At 47.7% G+C, this 15,680-nt stretch overlaps 1 protein-coding gene across 1 annotated transcript; it reads left to right on the plus strand.

The window, feature by feature from the left end:
* Positions 1–2,025: 2,025 nt before the first annotated feature.
* Positions 2,026–8,618, plus strand: LOC119270206. Its single transcript, XM_037552182.1, has 5 exons — positions 2,026–2,366; positions 3,902–4,290; positions 5,320–5,555; positions 6,089–6,754; positions 8,499–8,618. Exons 1-4 carry the CDS (start codon positions 2,236–2,238, stop codon positions 6,650–6,652), a joined length of 1,320 nt encoding a protein of 439 aa, XP_037408079.1. The 5' UTR covers positions 2,026–2,235; the 3' UTR covers positions 6,653–6,754; positions 8,499–8,618.
* Positions 8,619–15,680: the final 7,062 nt, after the last annotated feature.

Below are 15,680 nucleotides of genomic sequence, written 5' to 3' on the forward strand. Positions count from 1 at the left end.
TGCAAGCTCACCCTTGACTCGCAACTAGGCCTATGTTTTTGTCTTTCATTATATGTGCAAGTCCATCCTTGACTCGCAATTGGAACCGTAGTATGTTTTATCCCAGTTGCAAGTCGACCATTGACTTGCAACTGGTCTCATAGTTTGTAGTTGTCCCGGTTGTAAGTCTATCATCAACTCGCAACTCAGCTCGTAGTTCTCCCACTTACAAACCCACCCTTTGACTCGCACTAGGCTTGTGCTTTGTTTTTGAACACGCGACTTGCCTCGACCCCTATCTAGTTCCATGACCAACCCCAACATGTAAACCCACCCAACCCAGTGGCATGTCCAAGCCAAACATGCAACTCATACCCGACATAGTTGTATGTCCACTCTCGGCATGCAACTCGTTCCCAACCCAGTACCCTATATAGTTGTATTTTTTTTTGCAAATACACGTCCACTTTTGTAAAACACATTGTATATTTTTCTGTATACTCGGCAAGATTTTTAACACACATTGAACACTTTTTTAAATACATGATGAATATTTTTCACATATAGGCCTGTTCATTTTTTAGAATAGATCATAAACATTTTTCAAATTCCTACTGATCATTTTCCTAAAAATGGTATGAAACTTTTTTAAAAATATTATGTGAATATTTTCTTTACGTTGCATAAAATAATTTCTAGAGAATGTCATGATTTTTTAAATGCGTGAAGTTTCTTTTACAAAATTGTCATGAACATTTTTTGAATGTTACGATTTTTTCCATTGTATAATATATTAAAAAAACATCACAATGTTTGTACATTTTTTAAATGTCAACATTTTCTAAATGGTGCATTTTTTTGTTGAATTTTTATTAAAATAAAAAAAATCGTGTCTTTAAAAAATGTTTGGAATTTTCAAAAGTGTCTACACTCCAAAATTTGTTTGGGGATTTTAAAAAATTATCGATGTCTTCAAGTTTTGTTTGAGAAGAAACCGTTCGGAATACCAAATTTTGTTCTTATTTTTTAATAAAAATACGAATTATAAACTTTATTCACATTTGAAAAATAATTTATAGAATTTTTATATTTTTATAAATATTCGATATTTCAAATCACAATCTGTAAAAAAGGTTTAAAAAAATTTCAAACATATTTTTCTAGGGTTTGTATCATTTATGCCACTAGTTGTGTCCCACTACTCAGTTTTGCCACTAGAAGTTACAACTACTCAAAAATGCCATCGATCCGTGAGATGCTTGCTCAAAAATGCCACTAGATATCTTAAAGATGCCATCGTTCAGTTAGATGTTTGCTTAAAAATGCCGTTAGACATTGTTATTTTCACGTCAAACCCGTTGACCATGTTAGATGACAAAAAATAAGCCTAGATCCACATGTCAGTTCTCTCTACCTCACAATAATAAGGGTGGCCTCACTTGTAAGGAGTAAGCAAGCAAATAATTTTATAAAAAAAAATAAGAACGCTGTCGGGATCAAGTGGGCCCAGACTTTATTAGGGTGAGATAGAGGAAGAGCTCGCATATTGGTCCATAGGTATTTATGTCATTATAACATGGCAAAAGAGATTTGAGATCACAATAATGGTGTTCGGTGGTATTTTTAAGCATGTGTCTAACAAAGCGATGGCATTTTTAAGCAGTTGAAATTCCTAGTGGCAAAACTGAGTAGTGAGACACAACTGATGGTATAAATGATAAAAACCCATTTTTCTAATATGGACTCTGTGCTATATTCCTGAATGTTTTTCGTTTCATGAATGAATAGCTATTGGTTGTAGTGGTAGTAGTTGTAGTTTTGCAGTACAGGTTCTTGGGTTCAATTCCTATGCAGCGCACTGCTTCACTTGCCTTTTTTTTTTCACGCTCCACTCGGGAAAGGAAACAAATAAGAGGATATGCTGAGATGTGTATCTTTTTTTTTTTTTGAGGGGGAGATGTGTATCTTACATCTATTTTTTTTTTGAGGGGGAGATGTGTAATATATATAGGCAGACCCTGTAATAAAATGCTCGGGAGGGGAGGGTCCATAGATGCTCGGTGCGGCCTGCGGCGGCAGTCCGCAAACCCGATGCGCAACCAGTCGACCCTCCCTCAGTAACCACAACCGCCTCCAATCCATCACTATCTAGCTATTCCCCTCCCTGGCGCCGCCGCGCGCTCGGCTGCAAATCTTCCGCTCGATTCATCGTCTCCTCCGACGGCCTGCCTAACGTTTGCCACTTCTCCTGCCTCAATGAACCGCCTCTCGCGACCACTTGTCTCTTTCATGGCCTCTGCTCCGCCTCGCTGGTGGCCGCCCGCGCTTGCGCGACGACTTTCCCCACCCAGTGAGCGTCTCAATCCAACTGTTCGTCGTGCTTCCAGGTACGTTTATTTTTGTTCTCGTTCTAAATTTTGCGCCTTTATTTTTTTTTCTATGGTTTTGGATCTGTATTCCGACCAAAATTGGGGGTGGGGGGTGTTCGGATTTCTTTTGATGAAAACCCTTGTTCCGCTCTCGCTCGCCGCTACTAACGGGGAACAGAGGATTTGGATCTCTGCTTCGCTCGCTTGGTGGTGGTGGTGGTGGGGGGTAGGTAAATACTGACTGAGGATACCATCTCATGTTCTTATTTCAGGCTGGACGGAACGAGCGGGCTTTTGGGCCCGCTCGTGGCCCGTTCAGGACCGGACCGGACGGTCCAGGACCGGTAGCAAAATTGGTCGGTCCGGGCTGCAATATTGGGCCCGAGAAAATGTCGGTCCGGTCCGGGCTTTAACCGAGCCGCTCGGTCGGACCGCGAAAGCGCAGTCACCGCGGCTGTCGTTCCTCGTCGTCGCGGCCACCTGCATCCTCCGGGTGAACCAACATGTCTCCGAGCTTCCGCTCTCCATCCTTCCTCTCCTCCCCGTGCGCCGTATCCTCTTGCCGCCGGTCGCCATCACTGTCGTTCATGCACTGCCGCCGATCTGGAGTTCTCGAACATGGCATCCACCCCAACCATGGCACCAATTCCTGCGGGTATTGCGGCCGCATGAGCTGCGGGTCAAGACGTTTTTCTTGCAACTGAATGGAACGAGAGAATGGCCAGGAACGAGTATTGCGGCCGTGCCATCCAACGTCCACCCATACGCAGCTGTGTTGTCGCTGCATGAGCTGAATCGTGCCATGCCACGAGCTCCCACAACGGCCAGATCTAACTAACCTCAAACTAATCGAAGAGATGGACATGCACACGTTGCATGGCAAGTGATTTCTGCATTAAAGGAAAACTAAGCAGTAAACATGCACACCGGGCACAGCTCTGAAGAACTGTGACACGATCCGAAGCGCTCTGCACCTCGCCGGCGCCACGAGGAAGTACTAGGGGACGATCCCGAACACTCTGAAGGTGAAGCCGCAGCTGTTGTTCGAGGCTTTTATGCACTTCTTCTGGACGAGCGCGAAGACTGTCAGTTAAATACGTGGTGTCAAATTTTCAGAAAATTCAGTTTCGTCAGTTTCAGAAAATTCAGTTCGTCAATTTCACTCGCGCACGTCGTCCAGTTCGTCACATCACTCGCGCACGTCGCCCAACTCGCCGCTGCACTCGCGCACGTCGTCCAGTTCGTCACATCACTCGCGCACATCGCTCAACTCGCTGCTGCACTCGCGCGCGTCGCCCAACTCGCCGCTGCACCCGCACACATCAACCCTGCCCATTCGGTCCTTTCGGTCCATTCGGTCTGGCCCAGGCTTCGTCGCCGCCGGTCCGGTCCCTGAAATCAGGACCGTCATGTTGCTCGGTCCGGTCCGGCCCGGACCGCCGGCGGCCGGTCCAAACGACGGCTCGGACCGGGACCGGACCGGCCCGGACCGTGTCCACCCTGATTCTTATTTGTGTCGGATGATGAAGTGATAGATTTCCTCTTGGATTTAGGAACATGGCCACCGGCATCAGAAGCAGTGAAGTAGAAGGCCATGATTCTGCCAAACCAGACACGCGGCTGCTCACCACTTCTGCCCATGAGCACTCTGCCATCACCCAAGGCATGAACAACATGAGCAGAACTAAGGAGTTCATTTCTTGTTATGGCGAGATTATAGATGGCAAACGTGATACATGGGGGAAAACTGTTGGCTGTGGGGAAGAAATCGTGGTCAGCGATGACGAAGAATATGAGAGCTGGGATGCATTGATGGCTCGATACCCCTTTGAAGGTGTACTCCCGTTGGATGTTTTTCCAAAAAGCAGGCACCGTGATGGTTCTATATACAAATGCACACATCCATGGACAAGAAAATGTCTCATTACAGACCGCAGTGAGAGTAAGTGATCAATACCTCTTCTCCTTTTCTTTGTTATCACAACATTTTTCAAGTATCTAGGTCAACTGATAAATTCTCTGTTAAAATCCTCCATTTCTTCTTTACTTTGCCTACTTTTACTAGTTGAATGCTATCGGCCACCAAGAAAAAGAAATCTCGTAGGTTACTCAAGGGATGAGTTTGTTAGGTGTTGAGCAAAAGCAGGAGACAGCTAACCTCCGTGTGTCTTAAAGCAAAGTGGGTGTGTGCCTTTAGACGTTGTCTTAGTCATTGTTGTGATTCATTGGACATTATATCTCCGCATTTCACTCCATAATGATATTTATCTCTCCTGCTCCACATAGGTTTATGTTGACGGCATCATGTCATATGGCACGGGATATCTTCATAACTTTTCATTCTCTTTAGCATGTAATTTTTGCATCCTAATTGTTAGACAGGTTTAGGTGCTCCCAACCTGAAATAGTCATGGAAAATCATGAAAATATATTATAACATCAGGTATTGATGTTATGTACCATCCAAAAGAAAACTCAACTTAAAAGAGGACTTGTGGAAAGAGAGAATTTTCATTGAGGGACTTTTTCCTTCTGAAACCCATAAGATCCCACAACCAACTCATGGTTCTGGCACATGGATAGCAAGCTTCCATGGACAAGGGTGCGTGGAAGCTTGCTATCCATGTGCCAAAACCATGAGTTGGTTGCGAGATCTTATGGGTTTCAGCTCTAGCCTACCCCAACTTGTTTGGGACTAAAGGCTTTGTTGTTGTTGTTGTTGTTGACTTTTTCCTTCTGAGGCGATTACATATTCTTCTGCTTTTCTTTGTGTTTCCTCAAAAGAGTAACTTCTCAGGGGTGAAGGGAGGGGGTCAGAATTTCTAGTATAACATAGATAGTTTCCACTTAGGTGTAAATAAAAAATTTCAATAGGGCCATGGAATCCTCAAGCGGCATGTTTACCTTTTGTGTTAGGTACCTATTTACTGTATGAATATCCAATTACGATATTACTGTATTTTTTATGTAGCTGTGTTCGAGGCAATGATGTTTACAGAGCCCTCAAATTGCTTCATCCTCAATGGAACTTGCATGCGGCATGCACCTAGTCACATGTTCCAAATTTTATCAATAAAGCTGGCTAAACTTGACGTGGATGGTGGACCAGTAGCGTTATATGGATACATAGCAGTGCGGGATGATCTGGATCCATTGCTTAATTATATCATCAAATATAGCAGGGATGATCCCATCATCGTGGAGCAGGTGCACATCGATACTTGTCTGAATAATTGTACCTAACTCCCCCAAGTATTGAGGTTCGTCTACTTAACCCCCTCATTTCCTCAAGTATAAAGGCAGGTATTCGACCCCTTAGAAGTATTCAACACCGTCTAAATCGCCCGTGGGTGTAGTTTTGGAGGTTGTTTTGCCCCAAAACTACCCCAGGAAATGATTTAGACAGTATGGAGTAATTTGTGGGTTAGATACCCAATTTTGTACTTGAGGGGGTTAAGCAGACTAAAAGGGAGTTAAATGGACTTATTCTTTTCATTTCACAAATCACATGCATAGAACATATGAGTTTGGATCTTATGTAATCTCTATCACATGCTACAACCACTTTATCTCTTTCCAGCATCATGAAAGATGTTTCCATGTGATTAATCTGTCCAAATGCAGCAGAATAAAGATTTTGTTCATCAATTGTAAATATCCATTTTATGTAAATATTGTTACAAGTGAAACTTCTTTCTTACTTTTATATGAAGAGCTACTAAATAATAATAATTTTGTAGGGTTCCCTCTTCAACTTGGCTGGCCCCAAGCGAGGGATTGATTTTTATGGTAATATTCTAATCGAATATGACATGAGGATCAGGACTGCTAAAGAAGAAAAGGATGATCTACAGTTGATCGATGGTGCGTCAATGATAGGCGACATGGGCTTACGGAATTGTCATGTGTTCACAAATCGCATCCATGGCGATTCTGGCGCAGTTGATGTAACTTTTTCACGTCTTGAAAATGCAGTTGAGGCGACCGTAGAAGTTTTCATATCAGAAGTGCAAAACAGTTTTAGTTTGTTTCTCGGCTGTTTGACCAGTGGGTTGAGTGAAGAAATCCGACTCTTCGATGGCGTCATTGGTGAGACACAAAGCTTAAAAAGGTCTGTGGTTGCTGTAGTGACAGGTTCTTCGATACACCTGAAGTTTAAGGTTGGCCTGGAGTCGTCCAGTTCCGCTGAACATGATTGTTCCTTCATTGCTGGCAATCACGGGTCTAATGCTCGAAAGATAGAGACTGATTTTGCGTTAATCTCAGTGAAGGTGACCTGGTCGCCTTTACCTAAGGGGCACTAGGTTTGTTTCAATTCATCACATCCTTGGATGGACTTTGTCAAATAGTTGTGTGTAACGAGCTCTCAGATAAGCGGCCAAGTCGTGGACCTGTGGCCTAATTTTTATTTTATTTTTACGAAACGGAGGCAAAAGTTTTGCCTCATCCATTAATTAAGCAGAAGAGAGTTGCTTGGTTAATTACTGGGAAACCGGGCGAAAACCATCACAAACCGCTGAGCGGCACACACTGGATACCCCCACACACACTCCAACAAGGGCATCATAGAGACAGTACGCGGGCGTCATCGTCATCACTTCTCCCCTAGTGGCCTCATCGCCAACCCTTAAACACCGAGCAAACGACTCCGACTTTGCCGTAGACGATCATCGACCCAACCCATACTGAAGAGGCCATGAGGAGCTACATGAAGACCCATGCCAGAACTCAGCCACCTGCGGCAAGACAGCGCAACTCCAACTCTGATGAAGAACTACGAAGGAGAACTAGGCAAGGTTGGCGCCATGGAGGATCACCGAACGGACCACCCATCACACGTCATCGTATACCACTGGGCCCCGCCACAGCAGCTTCGACTTCACTGCGACAAACAGCCGAGGCAATCCCACGGACACGTCAGAGAAGAGCCGACTACCTCAACTAGCGCCACGTCTCCGACCTCGCTCACCCCCATCATTGTCGCCACAGAAGCCTCGACGCGAACCGACGCTATCCACAAGTCCCGCATGCCGATGTCCAGCTCCAAAGACGAAGCCCCCTAGAGGGAAAACGACACCAAGGCGCCGCCATCGTCCGATCACCCAGGATCAAGGGTTTCCCCCGGAGCTGCACCGTCGACTGGATCCATGCAAGAGGGGTGCGGCAGCAAAGCAGCGATGCCTCCAAGAAGGTCAACGACAGCCGCAGCCATCGTCATCACTAGTCACGGCACAAGGCCGAGACAGGGTTTTCACCCAAGCTCCCAGCACACCCTCGACCGCACATCAATCCGCACCGACGCCGACAAGCCCACCCATCACCACCACCACCAAAGAACCTACCCGTGGACAAAGAAGCACCAAGAACCACTGCAGCCAGCCGCACCACGAGGAGACTACCGGCGGCCAAACTCCGGCAAGAGGCGCCAAATCCATCAAGTGTTGACCGGATGAAGGACCACCGGACGCAACGCAAGCCGCCATGCCCTACCAAGCACCATGCCGACAAGGGGTAGAGGAGCGCTGCCCGAGGCCAGGAGCCACCATGGATCCAGGCCGCAGCCCTGCAACAAGCGCAGCAACGTGCACCATGCACGCCACCAAGCACCCGCCGGGGACCAGATCTAAAACGCCCGCGGCACGCAGCCGCACTTCCACGCCGTCGCCGCCACGGGCCCCTTGCACACCCTGTCAACCAACCGCGCCGCAGCACCACCACCATCGCTGCCCGAGCCCCTCGCACGCCCGGCGCCCTTGCCACGGCGCCCACCCAGCAGATCTGTGCTGCCTGGATCGACGCAGCTCTAGATCGACGCAGCAGATTGACGAAAGGTGTCCCGCAGCCATGCTCCAGATCGACGCAGCCACGCTGCGCCGCCCCTGCGTGCGCCTCCCCGCGCCCAGCCACGGCCGCCCCAGCCGGAGCACGCACCAGCGCGGGAGCAAGACCGGAAATCCCATCGAGACGAACAGCCCGCCCTGCCGCCGCCGGGCCGCGCGGGCTTTGCCCGGCGACCTCTGCCGGCGGCGGCGAGGGGAGGAGGGGGCGGTGGAGCTGCGCTGGCGGCGGCTGGGGTTCGCCCCCCTGGCCGCCCGCGGGAGCGACCTGAGGAGCGGCGTTGTATAAATTCGCGTTGCCGATAAAACAAATATGTGTACTCTCAGTGTGCAAGTATCTAGTATGTGTACTCTGTTGATTTGCTTGCTGGGATGGTCAGTTAATCATAAAGCCTGCTTTCAAAAAAAGGACCGTTGATGTCCTGTCTGAGTAAAGGGACTGTCATGCTTGATCAATGCTTGGTGCTGATACTGGAACAAGCTACCACTGGGAAGTTGTTTGAGATAAACTTGTGAGCTGACTATTATTCTCCCCTGGTTTTGCTCCCAGCTACAAGTAGATATGGTGATGACCGAGACTCGTATGTGTCCACTAGCACTTTGTTGACATGAGAAGTTTTATTATAGAAGAAAGGCATAAGCAGCGGCCGACTAAATCAATTAGAGGTGTTGAATTTTATCTGCATCTTGTTAAAGTGCCTGTGCATTTGCTTTTGTAGTAGCGGAACTACTATCCAGACGATAAACAACAGCCGAACATCGGACGATGCTTGATCTAGCCGTTGGCCTCCACTTTCTCCAACGCATGCATGGCTGGATCAGTGCAATCGTGCACAAATCGGCTGCACAACATCGTGTGTATAGCAACACTCGATGCGCCACTTCCTAACCATACGATCCCGTTCATCTCACAGGTAAAAGCAAAAAAAAAAAAAGATAGAGCCCAGCATAACCGCTCATCCTCATCTGCTCTCGCCGGCCTCCCCGCGCGGCTGCGCAACAAGCGCTCGCTGGCCGTCCGTGACCTGCGCTTGCCGTCTGTTCCTCATGCCGGTGAGCCGCAACAAGTCGCCCCCGTCGTCGCGCGAGGTCGCCGCCGTCATGCCCGAGGTCGCCATTGCAGCTCCCAACCGCCCGTGGTTGCACGGGGGAACACCATCGCATCTCCACCACCAGCCATCGTTGTAGCTCCGCCAGCACCGCCGTCTCCCGTCCCAGCAAAATCATGGTCACGGCTAGCCATCCCGCCATCGCTTCTTGTAGCTCCCGCCGTTGACAGTTGTAGCATCTGTCAAAGAAGGTTGTAGCATCGGCGGTGGCCGCTTCCAGCAAAGGACGCTAGGGGTTGTAGCTTCATGCCTAGACGGTTGTAGCATCCTCGTCTGCCGCTCGCAGCTCCTCGCACTGCCGGTTCCAGCATCGCCGGCAGCCGGTTGTAGCATCCTCGTCGGCCCACTCGCAGCTCCTCACACTGACGGTTCCAGCATCACCAAGAGCCGGTTATAGCAAAAAGCGACTTTGGTTGTAGCAAAAAGGCGATGTGGTGGTAGCAAAAATGCAATTTTGATGGTCGTGGTTGTAGCCGCCGCCGACCACAAATGCCGACAGTAGCAAAATTCTTCACCGGTCGTAGCAAAATCCGGCGATGGATGCAGCAAAACTTCGTCACGCGCCGTTCCTATTGCAGCTTCACCATGAAATCATTGTAGCAAAAATTCTCGCCTGTCGTAGCAAAATCTGGCGATGGATGTAGCAAAAAAATCGTCACCGCCGTTCGTGGTTGCAGCCTCGCCATGAAAATCCTTGTAGCAAAATTTTTGTCAGTAGTAGAAAAAACAGACGACAGTTGTAGCAAAAAATCATCACGACACGCACCCACTCTCCGCCGCCCCTGCCGGTTGAAACATCCCCGGCCGGCTGCTCCCCAACCGCGGGCCTTCGTCGTCTTCCTTGCAGTAACGCCGCCTCCCCCATTGCAATCGTGGGCAGGGGAGGGGGTTAGCTACAGAGCTCCCACGCCTGGCTCAGGCTCGCGGCGTCTCCCGTCCAGAGCAGCAGCAGATTGTCACACCGTCGGAGACAGGGACGAGCTCGCCATGCGGTGTTGAGAGATTTAATGGCGGAGAAAAGAAAAGGGAGATAGAAAGAGGAGAAATGGATGCGCCGTGTATAGCAAAGAGATGAGGAATGGGCATGCCCTCCGGGACCCACCTAGGCACGTGCCCAGTTTTTTGCGTGTGGTGTGCGAGTGCGTGCCAGCGCGACCGGCGCAAAGTTAAGCCGGCGCACCGGTGTTAAACGTTTCCTTTTCTTTTTTTTGGGAAAACTTCTGATCTTTAACTTCTGACTGGTTTTGGTTTATCTGTTTAGGTGTTTGTGACTGGCACGGTTGGAGCTGTCAGTGGCACGTTAATGAATAGTGATATTCCAGACGATGTCTGACGGAAGCTCCTATTTTACCCTAATTTGTTTTTTTTGAAAAATATTTGACCCTAGTTGCGTGAAGGAGTCAGCCCCTTCGAGTAGGGTGCGCCCCGAACCTGGACCGGCCCATTGGCGTGTCAGTGAAGCGAGTGGGAGACCTGGGTACTGTAGCAGACTGAAGTACTTTAGCGAACATTTTTAATTTTGAGGACAAATTTTGAAACGTGGGCATATTTTAAAATTCTGAACATAATTTTAAAATGCGAACCATTTTTTAAATATAAAAATGTAATTTTTTATGAAAAGTTGAATATTTTTAAAAAAATGGAAACACAATTTTTTTGAAAAGTGAATAATTTTTAAAAATGAGAAATTTTTTGTGAAAACACAAACATTTTTTTTCCACATTTGCGAACATTTGTTCAAGTATTCAAACATTTTTTAACTTTTGTGGCACAATTAACCCTCGATGCATCCGGTCATCTTGTGGTACCGTCGCATGGTGTGCATTGACATGGCCAGCCATGCGTATGGATGCATGCATGCACCGTTTGACTGTAGTGCTGCGTATTGATTGGAACCGTCCAGTCAGCCAGGCCCGGGAATTGTGGAGCTCCGCCGGCCGGCGGCGTTGCTGTCCGAGACTATATGTCTGTCTAGTACTCCATCCGTTTTTATTTATTTCTCATATTAACTTTGATTGAAATCAAACTTTATGAAGTTTGATCAAATTTATAGAAAACAATATGAACATTTACATTAACAAATTTACATGATGTGAAAATATATGTAATGATGAATCTAATGGTATTGATTTAGTGGTGTATATGTTAATATATTTTTATACAAACTTGTTGAAAGTATATACTCCCTCCGCCCGAAAATACTTGTCATCAAAATGAATAAAAAGGGATGTATCTAGAACTAAAATACATCTAGATACATCACCTTTTATCCATTTTAATGACAAGTATTTTCGGACGGAGGGAGTATAAAGTTTGACTTTACATAAACCTAATATGTGGAGTAAATAAAAAACCGAGGAGTTAAATATGTCCCATCACTATGCAGCAGGTGCACTTCTATACTTATCCGCAATTGTTTCAGTGAATAAGTCTACCTAACTCCCCAAGTATTGAGGTTCGCCTACTTAACCTCTTCAAGTATAAAGCCTGCTATTCCACCTCTTAAAAGTATTCAACATTGTCGAAATCGCCCCTAGATGCAATTTTGTAGGTGGTTTTTGCACATGTGCCATGTGGACCGCATGTGCAAAGCACACCTCGTAAACGACCCCAGTGAATGATTTAAACAATATGGAATACTTTGGGGTTCAGATACCCGATTTTATAGACTAGCCTGGTATTCGACCTCTCAAAAGTATTCAACACCAATCGCCCCTAGTTGTAGTTTTGTAGGTGGTTTTTGCACGTGTGCCATGTGGACCGCACGGCAAACGAATGTTGAGTCAAAAAGCTGAGTGAGAAGGAACTCAAATGGCAAAATGACAATGCTTTCGATAGTCTGTACTAAATTACTTTGTACGAAGCCACCTCCTACACCACCCAGTGAGTGATTTAGAAAGTATGGAATACTTCTGGGGTCAGGTACCCAATTTTATAGACTAACCTCGATGCCCCGAGGGAGTTAAATGGACGTATTCCTTACTTAAATTACTAACCTTTTTCATTCCACAATATCACATGCATAGAAGAATGAGACTACGTAGTCTCCATCACGTATTTCAACCACTTCAGCATCAACAAAGCTGCTTCCATGTGATTAATCTGTTCAAAAGTACCAAAATAAAGAGCTTATTCATCAATTGTAAAATACCCGTTAGGGAGTCCTGGATTAGGAGGTCCTCGGGCGTCCGGGCTATGTGACATGGGCCGGACTGATGGGCCGTGAAGATACAAGATAGAACGCTTTCCCCGTGTCCGGATGGGACTCTCCTTTGCGTGGAAGGAAACATTGGCGTCCCGGCGTATAGTTTCCTTCCTCTGTAAACCAACTTTGTATAAACCTAGCCCCCTCCGGTGTTTATATAAACCAGAGGGTTTAGTCCGTAGAGGCTATCGCAAATCATAAAGGCTAGACATCTAGGGTTTAGCCATTACGATCTCGAGGTAGATCAACTCTTGTAACCCTATACTCATCAAAGTCAATCGAGCAGGAAGTAGGGTATTACCTCTATTAAGAGAGCCCGAACCTGGGTAAACATCGTGTCCCTTGCCTCCTGTTACCTTCGATCCTTAGACGCACAGTTCAGGACCCCCTACTTGAGATCGACCGGTTTTGACACTGACATTGGTGCTTTCATTGAGAGTTCCTCTGTGCCGTTAGTACAAGGGTCGATGGCTCGTCTGGTCATCAACGAAAAAATCACCTCTGGAGGAGCCCTGGCTCCAGGACAGATCCTCTAGCTTGGCAGTTTTACTATGGGTGCCCGCTCAGCCATTAAGCCAAAGGCGGCCCCCAAATCACCAAACACAATCTCCGCATCGGCCTCGAGCTCTCCGACAAGATGGATCCGGCAGAGGTCTCGTCTGTAAACGAGCTGCTAGATCGCATCGCCGCCGTGGGAGTCGCCACTGACTATGATCGGATTGGGCTTAAACACGATCAGAGGGAAATCAAGTCCCCGCCGATCACCCATCTGGTAGCGGTTGTGGAGGAACAAGCCGAGAATACCTCTCCGCCTATGCCGAGAACAAACTATGTTCAGATTTCCGAGCCCCGCGAGCCGGACATCCATCTTCAGGAAGAGACCCTTTGTCCTCCGAACATAGAATCAGGCGTTGAATCTAAAAACTCCCAGGGCACTCCGGATCCCGGGCTTGTGACCTCGGAAATTCTTCAAACTCTGAATCCCACAGTGGGACAGGGTTCGAACTCAAGCTCGCCCACCCACCGCAAACAATATTCCCCAAGAAATTCCAGTCCTCCGGACATATGTGGCCTAATGCATGTGCGGCAGCAACCTGAGGAAACAGTCCATCACTTTTGGGCCAGATTCCTCCTTGTTAAAAACAAGATCAAAGATTGCTGCGACAATGACGCGATCTCCGTATTTTGCCACAACTGTACGGATGAAGGGATCCTTAATGCCCTCAAACGCCATCGCATACTGCACTTTGCAGATTTGGCACACATAGTCCACAAGTATTGCGCAATGGAAAGCGCCTGGAAAGCCCAGACAGCTCGGTGGGAACCACCCGCCTTTAAGCCACTCACCTGACGGGCAAAACCTGTGCATCCTCTCGGAGCACCTGATCATCATCCTATGGACAAGAAAATCAAACCTTTCATGGGAAGCAGAACTGTCCTTGATGAATGGCTCAACAAGCCCTGCCAGATACACACGACGCCGAATACTGAGTCGACACATAGCCTTCGGGCATGTTGGGTACTCCGGCAGGTTGCTAAGAGCGGTGAAGCTATCCTCACTAAAACCACCATAGAGAAACACTCCTCGGAGAGTGACGATCTCAACGTATTTACGGTCTTCGAGACCTTTTCTTCAAACAATTGACGCAAAAGGGCGCTCCGCGACCTCGCCGAAGTCAACCAAGTAACCACAATAAACCCTTGGAACGATACAACGATAACTTTCAACGCCAGCAACGAACCAAGGGCTCGATCAGTCCGAGCACCAGCCGCTCTGGTCTTAAACCCCATTGTGGACGGCTTTTGTCTCACCAAAGTACTCATGGACGGCGGTAGCGGACTGAACCTCATCTATGAGGACACGCTCAATAAAATGCAGATGGACATGAGCCGCATCGAGCAAAGCAGTACAACCTTTGAGGAATCATCCCCAGTCGAGAAGTGTGATGCTCGAGGAAAATAAATCTCGATGTGGTATTTGGCACTCGGGAGAACTACAGGTCCGAAGAGTTGCTCTTCCAGGTGGCACCCTTCAACAGCGAATACCACACCCTGTTGGGGCGAGATGCATTCACGTGCTTTCAAGCCATACCCACTGCGGGTACATGAAGCTCAAAATGCCCGGTCCCAACGGTGTTATCAATATTGCCTGTGATTCGGACATAGCACTCCGGGCCGAAAACAAAACCGCATCGTTGGCCCTCGAGGCACTATCCGAAGCCCTTGCAGCCAAGGAGCTAACCACTTTGCGTTCCATAGTGGATAGAGATGATGTAATCCTCGATAAGAGGCCCACTTCTTTCAAAGCCAACAGACGAAATAATCAAATTTCAAGTTCACCCGACAGACCCCAAGAAGACGGCTTCTATATGGGCACAACTGGATTCGATGGTCGACACTGCATTACGTGTGTTCCTGCGCGAGAATTGGGACATTTTTGCCTGACTCCCGTCTGATATGCCAGAAATCCCACACAGACTGGCCGAACACAGCCTAAACATAGTAAAGGGATTCAAACCAGTCAAGCAAACACTGCGGTGATTTTCTGAACCCAAACGACAAGCTATGGGGGAGGAGCTGGCCAAACTACTCGAAGCCGGATTCATCAGGGAGATCAAACATCCCGACTGGCTAGCAAACCTGGTCATGGTGCCAAAGAAGGATAAATCCTGGCGCCTCTGTGTCGATTTCAAAGACCTTAATAAGGCATGCCCTAAGGACCCCTTCCCGTTGCCCTGCATTGACCAGATCATTGATGCAACCGTAGGACACGATTCACTATGTTTCCTCGACGCATACTCCGGATACCATCAAATTAAGATGAAGGAATCTGACCAGGCCGCAACGGCATTCATCACCCCGTATGGGCCTTTCTGCTTTAACACCTTGCCCTTCGGACTAAAAAACGCCGACGCCAGTTACCAACGCATGATTCAAACATGCCTGGAAAGGCAAATCGGCAAGACAGTCGAGGCATATGTAGATGATGTAGTCATCAAAATGAAACATGTCGAATCCTTGGTAGACGACTTACGTCTCACATTCGACAACCTCCGAGCATATGACATACAACTCAATCGGGAGAAGTGCATTTTCGGCGTTCCAACCGGAAAGCTGCTCGGGTTCATCGTCTCCAATAGAGGGTTTGAAGCGAACCCAGCCAAAATCCGAGCCCTGTCGC

Source organism: Triticum dicoccoides, chromosome 3A (assembly GCF_002162155.2).
Source record: "Triticum dicoccoides isolate Atlit2015 ecotype Zavitan chromosome 3A, WEW_v2.0, whole genome shotgun sequence".
NCBI classification, from domain to species: domain Eukaryota; kingdom Viridiplantae; phylum Streptophyta; class Magnoliopsida; order Poales; family Poaceae; genus Triticum; species Triticum dicoccoides.

Bases quoted from the DNA above. Each gene is read 5' to 3' on its own strand.
- LOC119270206 (XM_037552182.1), top strand. From the start codon at position 2,236: ATGAACCGCCTCTCGCGACCACTTGTCTCTTTCATGGCCTCTGCTCCG. The intron at 2,367-3,901 runs GTACGTTTATTT...TCTTGGATTTAG, and splicing joins ACTGTTCGTCGTGCTTCCAG to GAACATGGCCACCGGCATCA. The intron at 4,291-5,319 runs GTAAGTGATCAA...TTTTTTATGTAG, and splicing joins CATTACAGACCGCAGTGAGA to CTGTGTTCGAGGCAATGATG.